This window comes from Pholcus phalangioides, unplaced genomic scaffold, assembly GCF_987345545.1.
Source record: "Pholcus phalangioides strain wild (caught in Gottingen) unplaced genomic scaffold, Ppha-v1.0 ptg000004l_1, whole genome shotgun sequence".
In the NCBI taxonomy this organism is placed as follows: Eukaryota; Metazoa; Arthropoda; class Arachnida; order Araneae; family Pholcidae; genus Pholcus; species Pholcus phalangioides.
This window is the reverse complement of record NW_028301597.1, coordinates 51,647,029-51,674,383: the sequence shown is the minus strand read 5'-3', so window position 1 is coordinate 51,674,383 and position 27,355 is coordinate 51,647,029. Positions and strand designations below refer to the sequence as shown.

General features: G+C 34.6%; 1 protein-coding gene across 1 annotated transcript in view; it reads left to right on the top strand.

Moving 5' to 3' along the window:
- Positions 1-19,781, top strand: part of LOC149087819 (deoxynucleotidyltransferase terminal-interacting protein 2) — a 34,504-nt gene extending 14,723 nt beyond the window's left edge. The window contains exons 4-7 of the mRNA XM_089231729.1: positions 639-737; positions 6,744-6,908; positions 19,225-19,334; positions 19,476-19,781. Of these exons, the coding sequence (XP_089087855.1) occupies positions 639-737; positions 6,744-6,908; positions 19,225-19,334; positions 19,476-19,608 (507 nt within the window). The 3' untranslated portion in view covers positions 19,609-19,781. The remainder of the gene's footprint in view (positions 1-638; positions 738-6,743; positions 6,909-19,224; positions 19,335-19,475) is intronic.
- The last annotated feature ends 7,574 nt before the right edge of the window (positions 19,782-27,355 follow it).

The window sequence follows — 27,355 nt, the reverse complement described above, 5'->3', positions numbered from 1 at the left end:
CTGGAGACAATTTAAAAAGTTAAGACAAAAATAAGCACAAAAAATAACTAAATATGGGGGCCTAATGGTAATGCTACGATTTGAATGAAATATCCAACTGGCTGATAAAAAAGTGTGAATTTTCGCATTCATTCTTTTAACATGAAGGGGGATATTATCTATAAAACTGGAGAAGGAAAGAGAGGAGAAAGGAAAAAACCCTTTAATTATGTATGCGCACCTTCAATTTTCCATTCTGATGCTGGAAGCAATTTCGAGAAAGAAAACTTCAACTTAAAAGGAAGAGAATTTCAAGTAAAGGAATAATTTGAACACTAATATTAAAGCAGAAAGAAAACTTTGACTTAAGCAGATATTAGAGTTATTGGAGTTTGACTTATTACAAATCGACTGTACTTACTCATTGAGGTTTTCTGTTTAAAGTGTTTGCCTGCTTATAATGTATTGTAATGGTATTTTCATGAAAAATGTTATAATTGCACGCATAGGATCTTCCATCTACAGTTGGATATTTCTTGATTAATTCTTAATAATTCATCTCTGTTATTTTCTTGTGTCTCAATCCATTTTGTTTCCATGTTTCCTATTTGTTTGTGTGTAGTAGATATAAATTATATTTGTATTTTTACTGTTTTCAGCTTATGAAGAAGAGTGTTGTGTGCCAACCTGGATTTGAAAAATTGCAAAGTTTACCTCCATACTTTGAGAGCAGAAGGACAGTCAGAAAAAAGAGATTGGTATGTGATTTGCGATGAATTTTTTTCAAAGAATTTCTATTATACAGCATCAAGTCTGAGTCTCAATAATGAATAATTCATTTGTTTATGAAATTATTTATAAATAACAATGGGGTGTGTCTCCTAAAAGTAACAATGAAATACACATCACTTTTCTCCTATTGTGTATGTCAGACCACAGTAGGCTACATGTTAGCACAGTGGTTCTCAAAGTGTGCATTGCAGTTCCTAGGGATGTCAGCAATCTTCGTCAGGGGCTTTGCAGTATGCTGGTGATATTTGTGTGTTCCTGTTTTCAGTTCTTTTAAGTGGTTCTTTCATGAATGCAGAATATCTATTGGACTATTCGGAGGATTAACTATGACTAGTATGAGGGAGCAGTGAGTCCCAAAAGGTTGAGAAACACTGAGTTGGTGTATAATACACACAGACATTGTAGTTGAGGCTCAGCAATACGTGAGGCAGAAGCAAGGGTGGACTTTTTGGCATGTGCCAAAAAGTTATATAAGCAACAAAATTCAAATAATTTGTTTTGTCGTAATAAATGTGTTACTTATAGCAATAAATTTCCTTTTATGTGGATTAAAACATTTCATATTTTGAAATACATATTAATGACATATTTTCTTACATATAATTCATTGATGATATATTAAAAAACATCGGAATTTCTTAATGATGTTAAATGTTATTTTTTTCCTGCATTCTATTCCATAGAAAAATTAAATTACTGAGCAGAATAATTTAGCATTAAATTATTATTGAATGCTAAATTAATGCATAATTAATTTTACCATATTTCTGCATTATTGCATTTGCTGACATGCCAGAAAAATCGAGGGACACCAGCTTTTTGAATGCTAAAGTCTGGTCAACTTCTAGTGTGCCAGGAAAAGTGAGGTTTAATGTGAATCATATGATACAGCGAGAAGATTTATATCAATCTATTAAATACAGAATGAATTTGTGAACTTGAATAAAATGTTGTAGGTTTCTCTTTGAGCAAGTTTGTTATGTCCAGGAATTCGATAATGATAATAGAAATACAGCATTCACTCATCGCTCTAACCTAATTATTACCAGCCTAATAGAGATAGTGTATTCCATACCATATTTTTTCCTCTTTATGTTCAGAAATTCTAGAAATATGGGGGTCACTTTAGTGTTCTAGTATCATGTTTTGCAGTGCAATTCTCTAATTTTTTGCTAAGCAGCTTCAAATTTTAAACACATGATCAAAGAATACAAAAATGCTTTGCAGTCTATTAATTTTTCCATTTAGCCATATTTTTTCCTCTTTATGTTCAGAAATTCTAGAAATATGGGGGTCACTTTAGTGTTCTAGTATCATGTTTTGCAGTGCAATTCTCTAATTTTTTGCTAAGCAGCTTCAAATTTTAAACACATGATCAAAGAATACAAAAATGCTTTGCAGTCTATTAATTTTTCCATTTAGCACATCTAATTTATGCGAATGAATATGCTTAGTATCCAGCATTTCACAATAAACCAAGGTTTGGAGTAGCAAAAGCAAACATGAAATTCGAATTATTTTTAATGAAGTAATAGAACAGAACAGAAAGGATCCTAAAATGCAGAGGAATAAAATTCAAATCAGCTAATTCAATTGATTCTACGAGTCCAGATATTCGAGAATTTTCCTATAATCTGTGACTAATTTCCCAGCATGCCGGAAATATTTGTATTCCTGGCACTCTGGCTATCAGCACTAATTTATTCACACCTATAAATATTTCTTGGGTTATATTGTACAAATCCAAAGTTAAAAGAAACTCTTCTAATCGAAGCTGAGCGAATGTGATTTGATAGTTTCGCAAGTTTAGATAAAGTCTTAATTGAAGAATTATTGCATTTAAAAATTATTTTCTATCGAATTATAGGATTAGACATTTCTCCTGTTCCAGTAAAAGTGAGAAGCTTCTTCTGCTGCATATGTAATCATTACTTATAAGCCCTATTTTGAACCAAATCATTTTGCCTATCAGTCTGTCTTTAAATTTTGTATTTTGATTGCAAGTTGAACAAAACTCATTACCAATCCCTGATTTTAGTTTGTTTTTTGGGGGAACTAAAATGTGATCAGTTGTGGTTGTCAGTATCCACCTCACACCTCATAATGCTTTGCATAATCTTGTTGGTGATCCATCAATAGACTGACTACTTTTAAGTCTGCACGGATATGCTAGGAATACTTATTGCAGTGAATCTTTTCCAGCTGGAGCTTCAAAATGTTATAAAGTTCTTTCATATAAACTGTGCCTGACGGTTAGTGAAAAAACAATTTTACTTTTTGAAAGAAGGATTTCTACCAGAATGCTTATTTTGAAGCTTTCCCTACTTCTGACCGAACATCACTAGACTGCCCTCTAACTTTTTCCACCTGCACGCACTGTGTGTTATTCTGCACACAGAATTTCAACATCACAACAGAATGACAAAATGTTAATGCAAGGTTCAGGCAGCGCTGTAACTAGGATTTTTGCCACCTGGAGCAAACATTATTTTACTGCCCCTACAACTTTAAAATTCAATAATTTTATAATGGTGTTTGTTCTCGCCTAAAACTTCTGTTCCCCCCCCCCTAAATTTTGCTGCCCAGGACAGTTGCCCCCTCTGCCCCCCTCCTCTAGTTATGGCCCTGGGTTCATGAGATGAAATGAGAAGCCCCAGGAATAAGGGTGGCCAGGTACCTGAGAAACTGGGGCAAATTCTGGAATTTGTTATTAAATGTGGAACACAACACGGAATCCATTAATAGAAACCAGAACATTTCAAAACCTTCATTTGGTGAGCATTATAGTGTAAAGAGTGATAGACTGCATTTTTTTAGCCCAATATATCAAGGAAACAGATATTTTCTGGATATTATCCTGAGGTGAACTCTGAAAGAAAAGTAATCTAGTCTCCATTGGGACTCGAATCCAGAGAATCCAGATCCTCTTGCAAACCAGGCAAGAATGGTGCCATCTATACCATTGGAGACACGACCCTGCCTGCCTTCCTTATTTCACGCACTGTGGTGTGAGGCGCAGAGGTAGAAGAAATTTGTAGCCTCTCTTAACTACGGCAAACGGCTCTCAAGTGGGATGGTAGACAGAGAAATAGACAGCTTTATTCCATCTATCTCTCTGTCTATCTTCCAAAAAAAGCAGTCTCTCTCTACCCTTCCGGTTTGCAAAAAACACCTGGGTTTGTGTTCTGGTAAAGATCAGATTACTTTTCTTTCAGAGTTCACGTGGCATAATATCCAGAAAATATCTTTTTCCTTGTTTACAGTATGAAATTGCACACTTACAATGTAATACAAAAATATTTTCATACTACTTCTGCATAGAGATGTCCAAAGTAAGACATCAGGATGGGGCTATAGTTGTCAGAAATCCCATGACTCTTTCATGTCTAGGTCTGGTTTAGTAATCCCATTTTTGAAAATGTTCCTTGTTCTCCCAGAATTTTGAAAATAAGTGTATACAACAGGGTAGAATTTTACATTACTCAAACCCGAGGCATTTTGCTCTGGCAAACTAAAAAAGGCTGAAACTTTTTTCTCAAAGACTGGTTTGTTAACACATAAAAGCAACATTAAGCAATCTATTCTTCTTGAATCAATGAATCTTTTTCTCCCAGCAGTAGTGTCCCATTTGACATAGCTCTACTAAACAAAGTAGTTTCATCACAATTGAAAATGTCCTCCATACTACTAAACTCACTAAGAATTGAAGCTCAAGTTTCATGAAATGATTCACAATGAACTTGATTCTCCATACAATGTCTTGAACATTGACAGAAAATTGACAAGCAAATTATCAATCTTCTGTCAACTGTGCACCCATCCTTTAAAAGGAGAAACATTTTTAAAGTTTCCTAAATCTTTGCCAATTTTCTCTGCTTTTTGCTTAATTAAGGTGCTGTTGATTAAAGCATTTTTGACTGTTTCCAGCATGAAACCATTGCAGTACAATTTGGGTGAATACTGTCAAAATTAGATTTCCTTTTTAAGATAAAGCTTCCATTCTTCGCCAGTTTCTAATTTCATCAGATTTTTTCTTAATGCTTGACTTTTGAAGTTGAGATTTTTACTTTCATTGAAAAAGTTAGTGCCCTGTGTGGGCTCAATAGATAACAGAAATTCAAAAATACAGTAGACTTGATCCTGCCTATCCAGTAATTCACATTTTCAGGGGGATTTACTTCAAGCATAAAAGATGAAAACATGTCAGTGCATGTCTGTGCAGAAGTTTATATTTTTTAAATAAGCTTTTCAATTGACTTCGAGTAATCTGGCACACTCTTGTCTGATATTCTGATATGTGTCAGATTAGCAAGAGTTTACTGTAATTAAATGAACTAAAAACCACTTACACTTGTTTTCTTTTCGTAAAATCTCAACTAACAACAATATTTGAACAATTTCCAATTTTTTTTTAATCTTTTAAAAAATATTAGATATAAGAGTGGTTAATGCACATTAACAAGTGCCAACTAGTCAGGTGGTTACAGTGATTTTTAATCGAATTAGTTCAATTTTTAAAAACTAATTAGTAATTATTTCAATTATAGTTTATCTCTTTTTGATTTTAAAAAACAGTTAAGAACATGAAGTCAGTTTAAATATATTCATGCAAAATTTTAATCAGGAAAATTCATTTTATTAGCTTCAAACTTTTAAAAAAGGAGAAATTAATTGGACACGTGACTGGCTAATAGTTGCAATATTTCTATCAAGCAGGGGAAAGTTTTTGAAATTATCAACATTAAGCTAGGATTTTTAATGTTTTCTGTATGGGAGAAATTTTGGTTCCAGAGGATTTTATTTGTACAAGCAGGATATCCGTTTATCTGTTACCTGATTGGTGGGGTCGACTGTAGTTCTATTTCATTAAGTCTTTGATGCACAAGGAAAAACAGGGACAAATGGGCATCCTGAAGGCTTTTTTTGGGCCAGTGAAGTTAATAGCGCAAAATCAAGACATCTGGCCACCCTACTCAGGAAAAATGATAAAATCGTGAGATAATTATATTCAATAAGTTGACAGGAAGTTCTGTGTTGGCTTGTGATCAGAGCAGATGTATAATGACTCGTCTTGTCAAAGAATAAAGTTTTGTTCCTTTGGAAATCATGTAATTGATTTCATCCTGGAAGTATATTGGTGAAGAAAAAAACCTACACATGCAGTCATGCACAAATAGAGGGGGAGGGGAGAGAAGTTTTGTCATAACCATGTGAAATATTAAGAATTTCTTCTGCACGTCAAAAACTCTATATGCATGGAAGTGTTTTTGGTTGTATGCAGCGTAGAGGGAACATTTGACACTAGATTTGCAGATGGAGGAAATAACTTCTCTAAGTGTATTGTGATTCTAGTGGAGTTTAATGCAATATCAAATTAAATTTCCTTGTTTGGTCTTATTTTTCACTGGATAATATCATTCGGTATAGCATTTTTTATAACGTATAACATAAATCAGCGAATAACAAAGCAATAACCAGTAAAATATTTTCATGGTGGTATTCGTGTACAACAGGTGAAAAATCATTAAGGATTACAGTCGGACCTGCTTATAACAAAGTCGGAAATACAGCAAAAATACTTATTATATTTATAGTCTCAATAAACAATAGATGAAATATATGGGAAATGGGGGGGAAAAAATCGTATTCTTAACATCCATGTTTGTTATAAGCAAGTCAGACATGGGGGAGATAGACTTGAAAGTCTGGGGGAAGGGGCATGATGTTAATTCATATATAGATCAGTCTGCTTCACTTTTGGCATTGTCCCCCCCCCCCCGCCCCCCTTGAAGCCATACTGTTATTTTTGTGTCAGATACTTTCATTTTTGTTTAATGTAATTAGTAGAGGATAATAAGCTCAATGAACCATATGTAGTTTTTTTCTTTATGCTATCAATACTTTGTTGCGCTTTGAATGATTGTTGATGGATGATTTCTGAATCAATGTTTTTTTAAAATTCAAATTTTCAGGCTGAAAGAGATAAAACAAAGGGACCTGCATGGTTTGGACTGCCCGCTACTGAAGTGACAGAAGAGATAAAGAATGACCTCACCGTTCTTCAAATGCGTAATGTTCTTGATCCTAAGCATTTCTACAAAAGAAGCTCAATGAAAACACTCCCTAAGTATTTCCAGGTAAGTTTAGTTCTTCAACTATGTCAATCAAGATTATACACAGTGTATGAAAATATACTGTGTTATAAAAAAATATAATTATCTATGATTATGATATTAGTATGATATCGTAATTAATTAATCCATTGGTACAACAAATGTATAAATTTATACAGTTTCATTCGCCTTCTATAGTTATTAACACATTATAGACCAGTTTTTTAAGGAAACATTCATCATGCTGGCTATGTATGTATAGAGAAACACAAGTTTTAAATCTTCTCCAGTAAAAAATGTGATGAAATTAAAAATTGGTTCAAGTTTTACTGCATGCAACAGTAAAATTTCCCACAAGGAAATTAATATTTGAATTTTAATCAGAGAGGAATGATTAATAATAAAAGAATTACAGAAATCAAAGGCATTTGTTTTTTTCCCTCTCTTGGCTGATGTGTTTTGTTTTGTGTTAAAAGCTTTGTTTTATAATTAGATCAGATGAAAATAAAATCTTTAAAATATTAGAAAAATCAATATCTGTCACATTCTATTGAGCTTTATTTTTTGAGAATGACTTATTAAAAAGAGTCAATAATACAATCAGAGAAAAATCTGGAAAAGACGGAAATCATGAAAAATAGTCTATTTCTGTTCTAAATACCTGGAAATTTCTGATGATGAGCTAGAAAATCATCGCAATTATTGTCTGATTGAAAAAAAAGAATAAGAAAGATCAATCAAAAAAATTAAGATTAAAAAAAATTTCCTTCAAAAATTAAATGTAACTCTGATAATGTCATATAAATATTGATAATACGTAAAATATTGTGATGTATCACAAAAAAAACTATAGATACTGCCGAGGAGGAACAAGGATTCCGTAAGCAGTGTGGAAAAGCATATTGCTGCAACCTATTATAACTACTTCTAGTGCTTCCGGAAATATTGTAACTATGCATTGTAAAAAGCCATGGGTACACAAAGCTCAGTTGCGATGATTTTGTAAGTTGATTGTTGATTTCAGTTAGCACCGGCGGATGATGCATGTGTATATTTTTATTTCCACAAAAGAGTATCTTTATTTGAAAATGATGAGTTGTAAGAAAAGTGTTTTCAATCTTGTGTAGACAGATAAAAACCCTAATCTTCAGTAGGCTGATTGGATCAAATCAGTCAAAAATGACCAGTACAAAGCGGGGTGTCAGCTTTGCAGCAAAACACTCAATTTGAGCAACATGGACAGATAAGCTTATCAGAGCCCTTCCAAGCATGTGAAATCGTAGGAGTTTTGTAAACAACCCCAACTTCTCGGTTATAGCGCATATGTGAGTGCAAGTCAAGTGCAAAGAATTGTGATGCAGTGAAACCAGCTACTTCTTTGACTAATTATTTCACAAAGGAAACAACAGTAAAGGCTTGAATCTTGTGGGCATTGAAATTGCAGAAAAGGGAAATCTTTCATTGCTTAATTGTGTTCCATTTTTCCATTAGGTGTATTTTGAAAAGCATAAATGTGTGTATAAAAAAATATAATTATTTATGATTATGATATTAGTATGATATTGTAATTAATTTACATTAATTTTATAAATATAAGTAATCTTATATATAAATGTGAAAGTATGTATGCTCTTTATACAAATCTACAGTTTTAGACCGATCGTCGCCAGATTTTGCATATATACCAAACAGGTCCGGGATTGAACCGTAGGCTACTTTAAAAGTTCGTCAGAGCTGGGCAAATGCCCGAAATGGGCAAAAAAACTGTCGGGCAACAATGGTTTTGGGGGCCTCAACAATCACTTTCGGAACGTTTACTTTGGTTACCGTGGTTTCCAACAGTGCGTTTCAGACGTGTATATATGCCTTTACAATGGTTTGTCACACCTTCAATTCTGTTATTATAACAGTTTATTCCTTTATAATGGTTTGTCACTTTTCCAATCCTCCCAGTAATTGAAGAAAACCCGGGAAGCGCAGACATTTTTCCTTGCCTATATACAGGGTGTTCTGTAAGTGTAATGCAGCCTTTATCTCATCATCCGCCCATTGTAGAGGTATAATTTCAATTTAAAAAATGCTTAAAAGGCGTTTGAATAATATTCGCAGCACAAGCTGGACGCATGATGTCACTGACGTCAGAGAACAACAACTACGGCGACAAAACTGAGAATAAAACTGTTCAATGCCATCAGATGAACTCAATGCTTACCTCAAATCCTCAACACTCTGGCACGAAGTTAAAAAAATATTATTATCCACCAACATGGCGAGTTTCAACTGCAAAATTACTCAGCACTGCTATCATTTTCACATCGAACTCGGTCAAACTTGGCAATGGAAGAATTCCCGTAGATCCAAGCACTGGATTCATTATGTTCCCAAATGGATTTTGCCAGTTGTTAAACTCAGTTCAAGAACTTGCAGACAAAGCCTTCCCAAACATTCAACAAAATCACAGAAACCATGAGTGGCTTTGTGAGAGAGCGATTCTGGCACCGAAAAATGACAGTGCGAACAAGATCCTAAAAGATCCTATGTGTAGTCCTAAAAATTATTCCGGGAGACTCCACATCTTACAAATCGGTTGACACTGTCACAGACTCAGCGCAGATAGTTCTGTATCCTGCAGAATTTTTGACCTCTTTGGATATTCCGGGTGTGCCACCATACAACTTGACCCTCAAAGTCGGAGCACCTATAATGCTTTTAAGAAATTTGGAGACTCTGAGACTCTGCGTGAAGAAATTGCACAATTACATCATTGAAGCAATGACTCTAACTGGATGTGAAAAAGGAGAAGACGTCTTTATTCCACGTATCCCAATTATCACTGAAGAAATGCCATTCACTTTCAAGCGATTACAGTTCCCGATTGGTTTAGCTTTTGCCGTGACAATCAACAAAGTGCAAAGCCAGTCGTTAGCAGTGACAGGTATCAACCTACTTGAGCCCTGTTTTTCACACGGACTGTTTTCATGTTGGTAATCCAAAAAATTTGTACATCTACACTCCAGATTGAAAAACAAAATATATTGTGTATCCACAAGTGATTGCCTGAAGTTTTTAATTAAACTATTTAAAAATACATTGAAAGTAATTTTTTCTTGCTTTATGCAGAAATGGTTTTGATTAAGAAATAATTAATAAGCTATGCTTACATACATTTTTTACGAGGCGGGCAACGTCGCCGGGTATCAGCTAGTTTTATAATATAATTAGTTTTTTATTAATTTTTATTAATTTCAAATTTTTGATTAAAATAAAATTCCCTAGAATTTTTCAAAAATTTACTATAGAAAACTTGGAAAAGCCGGAAATTTTTTTAACCCTGTACAAAATTCATTAAAAAGTACTGAATTTTTTGTTTTGTTAAATGCTGTAATATTACTCCTGAGAGACTAATTTGTAATGCATGTTATGGTCAATGTCATAAATCACCAATCAATTTCACGGATAGCGTGCGGAACCTTTATCTTGAAAAGAAAAGGGGATTCAGAGAGTATAAAACAGGGTTCGCACATCCTTACAAACTCCTTAAAAACTCCTAACTTTTCATTTCCCTCTGGAAGGGCCCTTATAACTCCTTACTTTTTGCAGCCACGCCTGAAAAAGTCTTTTTTTTTTTTCTCTGAAGGGATGATCTTTCTTAGAATAGGCATTCCCCATGGTGATGAATAGCATTGCCTAGAAAAATAAGAGGAAGCTTCCCCTGAATATAAAGAGGAAGAAAAGAGAAAAAAAACGCTCTCTCCCTTTGTAATAGGAAATGTGTAAGTAGGGGATGGGATTGGAACATCCAATGGTTGTGCATACCTGCCAACCGTTACGATTTTTTCGTATTTAGTAAATTAATACGATTATACGCTTTTGCTTCTAAAAATATGATTTTTTACCGAATCGCTAGTTTTGACGTGTTTTCCTGCCTATGTCGCAAAATGGTCAGCTTTGGAAATCTATGGCCCGTAGAGCGACATCACTCCGCTGAACCAGTAGCCGAAAATTCCCCCATGCCCAGTGGTGAGAAAGTTTTAAGTTTTTACTTATGCGGCGAAACGATGTCTCGAACCTCCACTATTACGCAGTATACTGAGTGCAGATCTCGCAGCTTTCCTATTTTTCCTACTATTTTCCTACTTTCGCCGTAATCGTCTTTTTTTTTACTGCAATTCTCTCCTACTATTCCTATTTTATCCCTCCTTCCCATTTGCTTACAGCCAATATCTCACTACGAAAATTTCGAGAAACCGCCAAATGTCACTGCTTTCCGCAGTTTTTTTGACGTGTTTTATTCACATTACAACTCGCTACTGAAAAAGAAGAAAGGGGAAAAAAATTCAGTTCCACTGGAGTAAGGGACGACGACAAGCGTATCTTTTCGCCGCCGCGCCTTAAAGTGCTAAAAACTGAAGTCCAGTGGGGAAAGCGAATCTGTTTCGCAGATTGGTTGCCGTAAATAAAAAGGCGAAAAAAAAGAGGAACAGGCTCTATCCACACACAAGAGATCCTATGAGAGACAATGGGTTTATCTCTCCTGGGATCCCGTAACGGGCGTTCATCCCTGAAGCCAGTTTTCCTAGGAGTAGGCTTTTTGCGCCGCGTGAACCTAACTGGATCATTTCGTGTCGGCAGAAATGAGTTACATAATGACGTTACGCATTTGCGTTTTCCAATCGTGGCGCATCGGCTCAGGACGGCTATATAGTATATGACCCTGGCGTCATATACTCCGGCTGCATGCTCCGGTTTAACGGGAAGAGACACAACACGAAAATGAAGGGAAGATCGCTGAAACGCGCGGCACACGACGCTTAACTCCTCTAAAAGCAGTCTGCCAATCACGCCCGACGTAAAGCGCTGTCGTGAGCCGTATTGCGCTCTGTAGGAAAACAGTCGTACTGCTTTTCATATTGATGAATAGACGGCGTGTCGCGCTGGGTGATTCACGTTGCACGCGGCATAGAAAACCTGCTAGTAAAACCCGGCTTTTAAAAGTGACAGCCCGAGCCACGGCTTCTTTTACAGGAGGGGGGGGGGGAGGACGAGCCGATCAGCCGCTATAGCTGAACCCACTTTTTTTAACCTTCAGAAAATAACTTTTGGGTATCTTTATGTTAGGGGTCATTCAAGTATTATGTCAGCATGGATGGGGGGTTTTTCGATTTGCTGACTTGATGACGTGGAGGGGGGGGGGGGTTTGGATGATTCTTACGTCATCAACCACCCTTTATACAAATATGAAATATTCTTAATGGCATCTTACTCGGTGCATGAAAAACAAGTAAAACTTTTCACTAGTTTGTGGGCACCTGAACTAACATTCTCCCTATTGAGTCCCCTACAGAGCCACTCTAGTGATCAAATACTTAGCGGATCCAAATGCTCTGGAGCTGTGCCGCGCGTCATATAAGTGATCCGTGGTTATGCCGCAGATCACTTAAGTAATCTGGGAATGTGCCGCGGATAACTTGAGTGATGTAGAACCGCACTGGTGGCAGGACCAAAGCTCTAAAACTTTGTAACATGTCACTCAAGGGATCGCTTAATGTGCCACAGATTGCTTAAATGGTCTGGTGTTGTGCCACGAGTCACTTAAGCGGTCTGTAAATGTGTCACTTGGTTCATTTTTACAAAAATAGATTTAGAGACAGGCCACATTTGGTCCGCACAGGCCGAATGTTTACCGCGGGTCAAGGGTTACCAAGGACTTAGAGAGGTAGGGTCGCAATGAATTTTTTGAGCAATTTTGGGTTCTTAGCCTGCAAATAGCATTGAAATTAACAAAAATTGATTATAATAACATATAAAGATATTTTGTTTCGAAAATGTAACAAATATTTTTACAATTCTTTTAAAAAATATTTTGTGGATCAAAAAAATAAATTTTTGATCATCTGGGGGGAAGCCCCCAATTCAGATTCCACCAATAAGCGTTAGGAGGAAGGGGACAGAGCGCTGACAGGGGGAGGGTGAGAGTTTTGCTGACTTTTTCTGACAAGAGGGGCGAGTCAAAAATTGCTGAAAATTTGCTGATGTAATACTTGAACAGCCCCTTATTTTAAAGGATACATGTGCTCAACACATGACCTAAATGTGGCCTGCCTCAAGTGGCTCGTGGCAAATTCTTACTTCAATTGAGCGGCCCGCGGCACATTCCCAGATTGTTTGAGTGAGTGATTTCCGGGGGGGGGGCTTTCTTTCTTTCAAACCAAGCACAACTCAGGTCTATTACCATCTATGGGCAATTTACTATCTAGGAAGTTGTGCTGTAAGTGTGTGTGTGTGCCTAGAGCTGCTGCAAATATAAATAATTTTGTAAGAAAAATCTTTGTCGGCTGTGGTTTTTATTTTGAATAATTGGAGGGGGAATGAATATCACTTTTAGAATTTTTATAATTTATGTGATGCTGTTATGAGGTTATATTTTTGACTAACACTTGAAGGTTTTAGAACACTTTGGTGACGACAGAAAGCATGTATGTGGATTGATTATTTTATGAATTCTTATGATGCTGGGTAACAAATCAAAACTTCTACATCTATATTTTTGAGAAGAGGGAAAATTTGTTTGCAAATCAAAAATAAATTTGCATATGTGTCCCGCCATTTTTTTTGCTGTAAAACTTGTAAGTTATGAAGTTTGCCATGACTCCTTAAAAACTGCTTGAAACTCCTTACTTTTCATTTTGAAAATTTTGTATGAACCCTGTAAAAGTGGACGAGGTGACCTATCATTGTTTACTGATAAAAGAAGACTGTTGAAGAAAGCAAGAAGGGATAGTAAAAAGGAAGTTGAATCTAGGTTAGCAGATAACATTGGCTCTGACCCAAAATCATTTTTCCGATATGTCAATAGTGGATGTAAGGGGACAGTTAGCCCCTTTCTCGATAGGAGGCTCTAGGGTAGAGAGCAATGTAGGCATGTGTAGTGCTTTCAATGACTTTTTCGCGTTGGTTTTTAATGGAGATAATGATATTCGATATACGGGTGTTGCATGGGGTAATAAAACCCTCAACGATATTCAAGTAGAAGATGTGGAGGTCCTAAATCTTCTAAGAAATGTATGTGCAAGCAAAGCACCAGGAGCAGATGATATCTATCCCAGGGTCCTCAGGGAATGTGCTAATGAATTGTTGGGGGCCAGTCGCACAGATATACAGGAGTAGTGTTACTGAGGTTATCATCCCAAGAGATTGGAAACTTGCTAACGTTGTTCCAATATTTAAGAAGGGTAGTAGAGAAGCGGTGTCGAATTATCATCCAGTGAGTTTGACCAGCTTCCTCTCGAAAATTTTGGAAATTATCATCAAAAGGCAGTTTGTGAAGTGGATAGACGAGAATAATGTATTGTCGGATAATCAGCATGGGTTCAGGAAGGGGGAAGTCATGTGTAACTAACCTCCTTTGCTTTTACGATCACGTGACTAAGGCTTTGGGTAAGACCCAAAAATGTAGACATTGTTTACCTTGATTTCCAGAAGGCATTCAATCGGGTCCAACATGGCAAACTCTTGAAGTGTTTACACAAGATTGGAATTGGGGGCAACTTGCTTAATTGGATAGAATCGTGGTTAAGAGATAGGTCGCAACGAGTTATGCTGAACGGGAAATTCTCTGGTTGGACAGACGTCACAAGTGGAGTTCCTCAAGGAAGTGTCCTTGGCCCCATACTTTTTAAGTTTTTATCGATAAACTCGATCAGGGTATCGATGGGATTACTAGCAAATTCGCAGATGATGTGAAGCTAATAGAGGTAATCGGGAATGAAAGCAATAGGGAGTTGCTCCAGACCAACTCAAACAGGATTGCAGATGAATGGGCAAATGAATGGAGCATGATGTTTAGCGTTGATAAGTGCATGGTCGCTCATTGTGGTTCAAACAACCCACTGTTCTCTTACGAGTTGAATGGTGTCACTATCCCGGATGCAACTAGGGTCACCGATTTGGGAATTCTCATTGACGAGCGGCTTAGGTTTTCTGAACATTGTTCAGCAGTGGTAAAAAAAGCGAATAGAATGCTTGGTCTCATTTTGAAAAAGGTCTCTTCGCGTTCTCCTAAAGTCATTCTTCCGCTTTTTCGAGGATTAGTTCGTCCTGGACTGGAGTATGCTGTAAGGTTTTGGAGACCATGTGTACAGAGGGACATAGAATTGGTTGAAGGGGTGCAGAGAAGAGCTATGTGTGTCCTTATTGGCACACAGGGCTTGAGTTATGAAGAGAGACTTCATTTTTTGAATATGTTTACATTGGTTGAACGCAGGTGTCAAGGAGATATGATCGAAGTGTTCAAAATTTTCAATGGGATGGATAGGATGGACCATGAACTTTTTGTACACCGCCAATCGACTGCTTCTACAAGGGGACACCAGTATCGATTGGTGAGGGACAATGCAAGGTTATGGTGTCGCAGGGAATTTTTCACTAATAGGGTTGTTAATAAATGGAATTGCTTACCCCCGGAGGTAGTAAATTGTAACACAATTGACACGTTTAAAAAGAAATACGATAAACATGTTGGGGTAAATCGAGAAGCTATCCATTCTTAGAATAAGACAACCATAAGTATTCTTTATAGGCGTTGTATAATATTTTATCATGTGTATATATTGTTTATAATTTGTGTTAATTGCATTTTTAATTGGGTTGCTGTATTTTTGAAATATATGACATCCATATTTTTATGGGCATCTTTTTCTCAGCCACCTCGTTGGGCATTTTGCCTTTTGTGGCATTCTATTTGTATTTGTAATTTTGCAAGTTCAATATATATTGTTGTATTGAGTTTATCACCTTTACCAGTGATGCCAAATGCTAGTATTGGTATAACTGTCAATGAAATTACTCATAGTTACCAGGCATTATGCATAAACTTTTCTATGTAGGGTAATAAATTTTATCAACAGTGCTGGTTATGAAGAAAGCCAACATGAACATGGCTGATGAAGAACTTTGTTTCTATCACCTTCATTTATTTTAAATTATACTGTAGTGTATGCCATCACATTACGGACTAAACTGTTAAGTGGTTAAATTAAAATGATATTGCCATGTGATTCTTCCATATTTATCAAACTTACCAAGACAATGGATGCAATGGAGCCGCTGTGGTGGTCGAGTGGTTATAGTGACGGACTCGTGATGCGAGGATCCGGGTTCGAACCCCACAGTGGTGGTCAGCTTAAGTTGGTTTTCTGTGTTTCCCAACTTCAAGGCACAAATGCGAGCCAATCTCCCCATTAAAAAGTCTCACCACAGAGAGCAACAGTCCTACAACGATAAATCATTCAATCATAACACTTCACTCATAGTTAGAAAAACTGGTGGCAGATGGCAGCACTACACATAACAAGCATTACAGAGAAACAAAAAAAAAACAACTTCACGTCAGGTTTCACTACACGTACACGCACATTCCCGCATGTGCCGATTCGTTGGGGGTTACGGGGGGATGGCTGGGCAGGGTGTATGTGTGGTGTAGCAGTAGTAGGTAGGGCCTCCAAAAAATGGCTCGGGATTCATGATGTTCTTAAGTCAGCCATCTCGTTGGGTAGTTTGCCTGCTGTGGCGTTGTATTTGTATAATTACCAATTTATAGCATTTTATTGTAAAGCCTAGATTACGCTATAAAAGCTTGATAAACTTTTTAAGTTTTTTTTTATAATGCCTTGATTCAATGGCTGAAGTTTCAAGTGGTATTGGCTAGAAGAAAAAAACCTTTATGTTCTTCAATTTGCATTTTTAAGCAGTCTGATGCATGTGCAGGATTGTCCTATAATTAACATAATTTTGCATCACTTTTTCCACTTGTTTATCTCATTTTGACAGTCACTTTTCAAAAATTGTGTCATCCATGACTTTTTATTCAATTATATAAATTTTGTTCTCTTGAAACAACTGGGGTTTTGACTTTTACTGATTAACTAGAGCCTGGATTATATACACTAAAAAAAATGTCAAAATCTGCTCTAAAAATATACAAGATGCTTAAATATGTATTAAAAATGCTAAAATATGTATTAAAAATTTCAAAATATGTATTAAAAATTTCAAAATATGTATTAAAAATTTCAAAATATGTATTAAAAATTTCAAAATATGTATTAAAAATTTCAAAATATGTATTAAAAATTTCAAAATATGTATTAAAAATTTCAAAATATGTATTAAAAATTTCAAAATATGTATTAAAAATTTCAAAATATGTACTAAAAATGCCAAAATTTACATAAAAACCCCAAAATATGCATTGAAACATCCAAAAAAGTTAAAAATTGCAAAATATGTACCAAAAATGAGAAAATATATGGATTAAAAAATTGCCATGCAAAAAAAGGACTTATGTTTTTAAAATGCATATTTTCAATTAGTGCGTATTCATCTCGAAAAAATATCCCCACATGTATATACTTCCATATACAAACAACCACAGCTGTTCAGTAACAAAAGAACTTTGACACTATTTCTAAAAAAATTTAACACTTTTGATATGCATTTAGATATAACCTTACAATAAAACGGTCGATATTTTGAAAATACAGTATTACAAACGTCTCTATTAATTCACTAAATCTTATCTGCAGGGAAAAAAGCAATGTTATGAAAACATTTTAAGGAATATTTATATTATTAAAAAAAAAGTGAGCGTAAATGAAGCTTAAACAATTTTCAGAATAAGTGCATATTTTCTAATTTTATGTATTTATATGCATTAATGATAAAAAGACCAAAATATGCAAATGCATATGCACATGTATTTTGCATATAATCCAGGCTCTACTTATTAGTAACAGTTATAATAATCTTCACCAGTCATATTCCCACATAAAAGAATAGTTAGTCTTTGTTATTTTTTCCCTCTGAAGCACTTGCAGTCTTCAAATATTAAAGTTCCATTCTCTAGAAATTTAAAAAACTGCCTATTTCATCAGCAGTAAAGATGCTTTTTGTGCTGTAATTCGTCCGAATGTTTTACTGCTTTTTTTTTTCTTTTCTATTTTTCACACACCGCTTTAGGAACCCCTGAGCTTTTTTCTGCCATGGTTTTATAAGATATTTCATGACTCTTTTTTAATTTATCAAAAGACATCCTATGCTAGCTTGAAAATTTGAGTTTTCCAATTCCTCAGCAAAAGCAATAGCCTTTTGTTGTATCATTTGACAGAAGAGAGGCACATTTTTACTATTGAAACTTATTTTAAAACAGCAGCATTCTTATGAGCATTGTTTATAAATGTTTTTCTGGTTACATTTGTACTACTGCTTTTGTGCTGAATGATTGCTGAACAATTTTTTTAAATTGTTGTCACACTGCTTGTTGCTATATCATACTTTAAAGCCACATTTTGCTTTCTCATAAATATCATCTACAAGTTTCACTTTATCCGGAAGACACATGACTTTTTTTAGACATGTTGAACGAGTTAACGCACAGGCAAGAGATGCACACACTGATTGAAAAAGAATGTATTCCACGCAGTCACAGGCCCACAAAGAAAACCAGTTTTGTCCCGTGGAATGCAGTTTCGATTGCCTCCCTGCCAGATATAATACAATAATACATAATTATACACATGGCTTTCCACAACCAAGACCATTCCCTGATTATTAATGAAAATTAGACAAATAGTGCTGTATGGTCCCCCTCAAAGGTAAGTAATTTCCTTCCCCTTGTGGGAATTCCGTGTGAAGTCACAGTAGCCAATTTGGTTGACTTTGTTGGAACTTTGTATTTTGCAACTTTTCATTTGTCAAAATGAAAAATTGGAAAAACTTTGTTACATAGGTAAATAACATGTAAATGCTGTTCCATATCAAGGGTCTGTAGAAAATTCCATCAAATAGAAAACTTTGCTAAATCATTTGGTTGAACAGACTTGACTGTAATTAATGGAATTCAGTTTGGGGTTTATTGACCTGTAGAAGAGCTTACTACACTACACTTTTGTGTCATATTTTACTTTACTAACACTTTTTAGGGTTGGAGCTCATGAAGTAAAATGCTGATGTTGCTAGATGTCTTTGAAGGAACAAAAACTAATGTATAACAAAATTAAAATATAAAACATTTTCTAACCTAAAACTTCCCCATAACCTTCGCTAATATGCAAAGTGCTGAAGCAGACACACACACACACAGTGAAAGGGGAAGAGAGTGTGCGTGTGTGAATGGATGAATGAATCAACTTACAGTTCTGATAATCAGTTTAGTTACACCCTGTATATAAGGATATCCTACCAGTTAATTCTGTGCTGTGCTCATTGATTTTTTGTGTGTGATTGGTCTAGATATTTCTTTCCAATTATGAAGGAAAATTATATTTAATTTTCTTATTTGCAGATTGGTACTGTTGTAGAGCCACCGATAGATTTCTATCATGCACGTGTTCCAAAAAGACAGAGGAAGAAAACCTTGGTCGATGAACTTCTAGCTGATGCAGAATTTCAAAAGTGAGTTATTCATGGAAAAATATATTTTATTTTTGATTTCTGAAGTAGTAGACTCAAAAAAATCAAGCAAGTGTTTGAAAAATTTAAATAAATGCACTCTAATTAACATATTGATTAATTTTTGGATTTTGTGTAATGAAGGTATCAGAAAAGGAAATATGAAGAGGCTATGAAAAATCAGCCGCAGAAGACGTTTCATTCTCACAAGAAAAAGAAGAAGCTCAAAGAAATAAATCAGTCTAAGGCAAAGCCTAGGAAAAAGCAACAGAAATAGATGCTGCAAACTTTATAATGAAACACACTTTCTCTTCCATAGGACACCATTTTAATACTCTAATTTTGTGGATCCGCACCAAAAATACACAAGAACTCTATGATTTGTATGAGTTAAGATCCGAAGGACGCGTGTTACTTAGGTATAGAGAATAAAGGTTGATCGCAAATAAATGTTTGATTCTGAAGATGTTTTTAAAAAAAAAGTGATGGTGGAATTTTTTTCCCCCTAGGTTCTACTACAAATTAATTTGAAACTACTATAGGGGGGCTGAGATGAATTTTATTGAACAGTTTTCTAAACTTTGTTGGATACTTCTTCATATACAGTCGAATCCCATTTTAACGAATACTGATATAGCAAAAATCTCATTTCAATGAACACTTTTCAAATTCCCCCAGATAAGCTTATGTAGGAATGATGCAAAAACCCGTAATTCCTTTGTAACAAAATTTTGTTATAACAAATTGATTTCTCCGGTCTCTTCGAGTTCGTTATAACAGCATTCAACTGTATCATCTTGCTTATCAGATTATGTTGTCATTGCTGCTGGTGGTTCTGCAGCAATGGTTACCTTCAACACTACATTTATAAAAATATAAGAATTCAGGAATTTGCCTCTTCCAATATGGAAAACAGATAAAAAAACGCTCATAAATCTGACATTATGAATACGGTATGATCACATTAAAATTTCCCATTGGAATGTTTACTTGGTGCATGAACCTTGTAGTAGTAGCAATAATCAGTGCACTCAGAAGCCAATCAGTATAAGTCAATAAGCATTGAAATTGAGATAAAAGAATTTTTATATGTCCTTGGATCTCCACGCATTAAATAAGAAAGATCTTTGTCTTTTAAGGAGATAAAAACGTTTTCAGTATCAAAATGGCGACTTGAATGTTTTTGCGACTCAAAATTATAACAATGAAGAGGCTTTTGCAATACATAAATCATTTTCAGAAATAATTGACTTACACTGAATGGGCTTCTGAGCCCTTCAATTAATGCTGTGGTACAGTTTAACAATTGATTTATATGAACCCAACATCTTGGAACTTCTCATTGCAAAATTATTTGAACAGAGACCATATGCCAAGTGCCCGATTAATTTTATGATTTAACTTTGAATCACTTTTCATTCAATTTTATCACATGTTTAAAAGTCACGTTTATCACATTCATACCCTAATATATCATTTTCATTCCAGAATATTATATTATATTCATTGCCAAAAACAACTATTGAGTTAAGGTCTATTCATACACAACGGTCATGGTCCATCTCCATTCCAAGAAATCTGTTTCGTCTCGTCCTAACAGAATAAGTTAGGATCAGATTTTGAACTGTGCCTGATAAGTGTGAATGAATATAGGCTATATATGTTGAGGTAAATGTGATAAATCTGGTTATTATGCATAATTGCCAAGCTGTTGGTACATTTGATAAATTTCCTTAAATTAATCACTTATACCAGCGATAATACATAGTACTCGAGTGCCGCTGGTAAATTTAATAAAATTTAAGCACATTATAAATTTAAGTAGTAAAAATATTTTTTCACTTTTACCAGAAATTATGCAATAAAAGCTTGATAAAAGCTATTTTATAAAATTTATACAAAAATTGCCACGTTTTTAAGACAAATAAACTCAATTGGTCGAATGGTCGACGCGTTTCGGCTCTTCCATGGAGAGCCGTCATCAGGACCTTGTGGTCAGAATACACACAAATGAGTCGTGGAAGAGTGATGTTTACGTCTGGTCGTCCGAAGAGTTCGCCTTTGTATTTGCTGCGTCCGAGTGGTCTTTGGATGCGAATTGGGGAGCCATCTGTTGTAAAGTGTTGAAAGTTTTGTCACGACTGAGGTTAATAAAGCCTGTCCTTTTTGTGATAATATTTTATAAAACTTGAAAAATGCAACCAATAAGTGGATTTGTTACATTTGAGCGAATGTAACCAGTAGGCTTGTTGGCTGTTTTTTTTCCAAGTTTTGTAAAAGATCTTTTATTATACTTTTTTATAGTGTAATCCCGGCCTTACATATACATATATTTTTTTCATTCTTATTCAGTCACTCTCTTGAATTTGGCTTATGTGCCAATGCATATTTTTATTATAGTTTATTATTAAAAATTTATTTTTAATTTTTGTGTCAAAATGTATTTGCTTCGTTTGAAATACTTCAAGTAGAAATAACACATTATTTTATTTCCAGTAAGGATGTGTTCTAGTATAATGCTAGTCATTCAATTCTCACTAAAATTAATCGAATACAGTGACATTTGCATATAGTACTGTTCTGCAGACCAAGAAAAAAAAATTGTAATAGAGACTTAGCATCTCTACATACTGCCAAATTCATGTTGCTGTTGGTATCTCTTAGGAATGGGTGTTGTAAAAACCACCAGTAAATACACTTATGTACAAAGTCATACAGTCTAGTTTTTATTTAACAGTCTTCCATTCAGAACTTAGTTATAAAAAAAATTAGTTAAATAAAAAATTGTAAATTAAGTTATAAAAACTAAAAAAACAAAAACCGAAATTTACCTATTCACTTTAACATATATTTTGAACTTTAAAGTCTAATTCTACTTTTCACAGGCTTATTATAAGGAACATATTTTTCATAAAAAATGTTTTTCTTTTTTTTCATCATTTATAACATTTTGTTCAAACTGTAATCCCCTTCGTATTGCATCAAATGCTGTTAGCATTTCTTCTTGTGAAGGTTTTATAATAACCTCTTCATTATCATCTTCATCACTCACTGTAGTAACTTCATTACGTTTCCTAACACTTTGCAATATGTCATGCTCCGTAGGATATTCAGCAATCCAAATGCAGTTATCAATTTAGAGAAAATTAGAACAGTTGTATATATATCTTCAACAGTTCCTATGCCTTTCATATGCTTCCATTTTTCTTTCAATTATGCAAAGCACTTAGGTTTCTCATCATATTGAGCATTACTTTTGAAAACCAGCTGCAACAAAACAGTTCTTTATAGTAGATGCTGTCATATCACTTTGCCAAGCTTTCATAATCTCTGCTATGGAGATTCTTAAATTAATACTACAGTTGTCTTTATGCACTCACTGGCTCACTCTCCAAGGCAAGAATAACTTTTTGTAGGATTTTTTTTTCCAACAATGAACTTTTAAGTTTTTTTTTATAATGCCTTGATTCAATGGCTGAAGTTTCAAGTGGTATTGGCTAGAAGAAAAAAAACCTTTATGTTCTTCAATTTGTATTTTTAAGCAGTCTGATGCATGTGCAGGATTGTCCTATAATTAACATAATTTTGCGACACTTTTTCCACTTGTTTATCCCATTTTGACAGTCACTTTTCAAAAATTGTGTCATCCATGACTTTATTTATCACATGTTTAAAAGTCACGTTTATCACATTCATACCTTAAAATATATATACAGGGTGATTATAAAAAAACTATCCCGACATATGGGCCCCTAACTATCATACCATTCACAGAAACTGAATGAAATTTTGGCATAAGGTATTTTGAGGTATGCGCTCAAGAATGATATGGAAAACAACAGTGTCACTCTAACAGTTACGGTTACAGTGAGAAAATTTCGAAAATATCAAATGGCGACACCAAGTTTTTTGTATTGGAATGTGATCTCCATTGTGAAAAACCCTAAATAGCGTTCGAACGGCAACTGTAGCATGAAAATCACCGGCGGTAGATAGGCTAAAAGTGAGGACAACCAATAAGGACAGAGAAGCAGCATAAAATAAAGCATTTTATTGTGTTTCACAAATTTTCTACATGACCTTGTGGAGGACTAATCAGGCTGGGATCTCAGCCGAAGAAACAGTGTGATGAATGAAACGAACATTAATGCTCTGGTGCACGGCAAAGTCCTTTTTACTTTTTCCTTGCCTAGCTCCGGGGATTTTCGTGCTACAGGTGCCATTCCAACGCTATTTAGTGTTTTTCAGTATGGAGATCACATTCCAATACAAAAAACTTGGTGTTGCCATTTGATATTTTCCAAATTTTCTCAATGTAACCATAACTGTTAGAGTGACACTGTTGTTTTCCATATCATTCTTGAGCGCATACCTCAAAATACCTTATGCCAAAATTTCATTCAGTTTCTGTGAATGGTATGATAGTTAGGGGCCCATATGTCGGGATAGTTTTTTTATAATCACCCCGTATATCATTTTCATTCCGGAAAACAAATCACAAAATTAGGGAATAGAAAATTTCATATTATATTCATTGCCAAAAACAACTATTGAGTTAAGGTCTATTCATACACAACGGTCATGGTCCATCTCCGTTCCAAGAAATCTGTCTCGTCCTAACAGAACAAGTTAGGATCAGATTTTGAACTGTGCCTGATAAGTGTGAATGAATAGAGGCTATATATGTTGAGGTAAATGTGATAAATCTGGTTATTATGCATAATTGCCAAGCTGTTGGTACATTTGATAAATTTCCTTAAATTTCCAATAAAATTTAAGTACATTATAAATTTTAAAAAAAATATTTTCACTTTTACCTGCAATTATGCATAATACCCAAGCGTCGCCTCATTGGTAAACATGATAAATCGTACTATATGGTATACTATGTATGATAATTCATACATGCATTGTACAGGGCTCCCACTCGTCCTACTTTTAAGTAAAATGTCCTACTTTCTAGTTTTTGTCCTACTTTTCCTACTTTTTTACCACCAATTCTATCGAAAAAATTTGTGTAATTGATTTTAATTGAGCAGGAAATTAGATATATTGCCAAATATTACAAATGTTGGAGAATGCAATTAATGATTCTGCCAAAGCAGAAATTGTATCATTTTTCAGGTTATTTGAGGCGGGGGGGGGGGGGTATGTGGACCATTTGGTTTATTGATTTTTCATTTGCTTAGTTTGAGGGTTCAACAAAGTAGAGTAGTCATTAAAAACTTCTGTCTGGATGGAAAAATAATTTTGCATTTATTACTTCATGGTCTTGGACAGTAACTAACATTCATCATTCAAAAATATGGTGCAAATAAGTGAAACAACAGTTTGCATTTCAAAGCAGTTGGATACATAGGCCTATTCTAGGTTTGGTGATTCTGATGCTATTCAATAGCATTCAGTTGTCTTCTGAATTTTTAAGGCATGAAGTGGCATGAACAATATTTACAATGCTCAGCAAAGAGCTAGAAATGGAAGTGCTCCATTTGTCAAAAATGATTACTGGCATTGAAGAGTAAAATGTGAACAAATCCCTTTAAAAAATGATGGACAATGCAGTAAAACTATCTGGTTCACCTTGCCTTATTTACATCGGATCTTGTAGTCTACACATTTTGCACTATGCTTTTGAAAGTGGTCTCGAAGGAATTTTATAAAAAAATGAGCATCGTTCGTAAAAAACGTACTTCAAAATTTGCTGTGCATCGTCGAAGAAAGTTGACAAGCTCTGCACTTTGAAAGACTCCAAAAAGAATGTAATACAGTCGAACCTCGTTAATGAGTCACTCTTGGAAGAGCAAAAATATGACTTAGTAAGCGGAGTGACTCGTTAAACGGAGTAAGCCATAGCTGTGCCAATTCCTACCAGAGGACAATTAGGGCTTCCAAAAAGTGGCCGGGTAAGCGGAGTGACGTGTTTACCAGGTGACACACTAACGAGTTTTGACTGTATATGTATATGAGAAGAGACAGCAAAGAATTATCTTTGGTTGCTAGTGCACTGTTTTGGCCAAAAATTGGTTTTGTAAACAAGTCATTTGTCATTTTGCTTTGGCTTGAGTCAATCTTATAAGAAACTGAAATAGTGCTATGAAAAAAAAAAGTTTATTCAAAATTAAATATTTTTTTTTAAAATTATTTGAATTTTGCAAAAAAAAAAAAAAAATTTTATGGTTTTTTTTTCATTATGCTATGATTATGTTGTCTAAGGGGGATACCCTCCCCTATCCTACTTTTTAGTCCTGCGTTTTCCTACTTTTTCTCATTTTTTGAGTGGGAGCCCTGATTGTATCATATCAGGTAAGAATATATGTAATCATCACACATACTAGACTCATTTGGAATTTTTTCCATATTTATCAAATTCACCACACTAGAGTATTATGCATAATCACAGATAAAGGTGATAAATTTCAAGTATTTATCAAATTTACCAAAAACACTTGGTTATTATGCATAATTGCCAGTAAAAACGATAATGTGTTTTTTTCAGTATTTATCAAATTTATCAATGACACACGGGCACTATGCTTAATCGTTGGTAAAAGTGATAATTTTATAGTACTGTTGATCCAGCTTGTTATGTTCTCGTTTAAGAACGTTTTCCTGCTTAATATGACTAATTTTCATGAACTAAACATTTTCATACACTGATAATGCTAACTTTTCCTGGATACGTTTGAATTTTTTGCTATTCCCGCTTATATTGTTAGAAAAATTCATATTGGGATTTTTCGTCCCTTGAAATCAGCGTACTTTTTCTTCTTTTTTACAGGTAAAAAAATGAAAATGATGGTTATTTGTGTGCTAGTGATTGACCATTATGTAAAAAGTAGCGGTGGGGTTTTTCTTTTATGGTTCTTTGGAAACCGGGTATTTCAGAAACTATGTAAAGTCCTGTCAAAACCTGATTTTGCAAAAAATGCAACAGACTGTTATTCGGCCCAAGCCATCAGTTGATGGCTGATTCTGAATGGCTGTGATCAAAAAAATTTCCATTGTTAATTTGGTAACTTAATTTAAAAGCTTTTTATGTCAATTATCCATACATCTTCACACCATAAGCTCAATCGATACATGCTCTGGTTCTGAGAAATAAGCTTAGTAACATACTATATTGAAACATTAGGGTCACCACACGACTACCCGCAAGGACAGAAGGGTCATACATAATTTGTGTGTGCGAAAATCCTGCAGTCAAACTCTTTTGAAAAAGTTCCAATAAGATGGGATTTTGCTCTCAAGATTGTATACTTATATCAAATATTATAGCTTAATATATACATACTTATATCAAAATTATATATTAAGCTTTTTAATATACATTCTTATTTTGAAAAAAACATGTTAATCTTTGAGTCAGATATCAGTGAGCCACAACAATATAACAATGAGTTTCATAATTCTGGTGCTTGTCTTGCAAGAGGGCCACTGTCAACAAATGATATGGAATTTCGATATGGGTCGAATCGTTACTTGGGGGAAGTTAATCAGTTTTTATACACTTCTATGAATTACTTACCCCGGCGTTGAAAATATGATTTATCATACAGGGGTTTCCTAGAGGTAGCATGTATTTTCTCAAAAAGGATTTACATCCTACCCTCAGCAAGAACCATAAACATCTCGTGAGTAGCAATTTGGTGCCCCTGGTACTTTTATACAATAAGTATTTTACATTCTTACATTAAAGAAAAATCAAGGTATTTATATGCATACACATATTTTACACAATTATTTTGCTGTACAATTTGCTTAAACAGTTGCCTGGCTAAAATATAGTCACAAATTAGTCTAGCTTGTTACTTTTAAAATTACTTCACTGTCATTTATTATGTTTTATTACTGCATGTTAAAGTAACATTTTATGACAAATATTCACACAGTTTGCATTTTCAAAATATTTTGTAGCTGCTGAAACATACATATGCAAATTTGTCCAGCTTATTGCTTTATAAAATTGCTTTACCAATTTCTATTATGTTGATACTACTACATGTTACATCACGGAAGCCGGAACA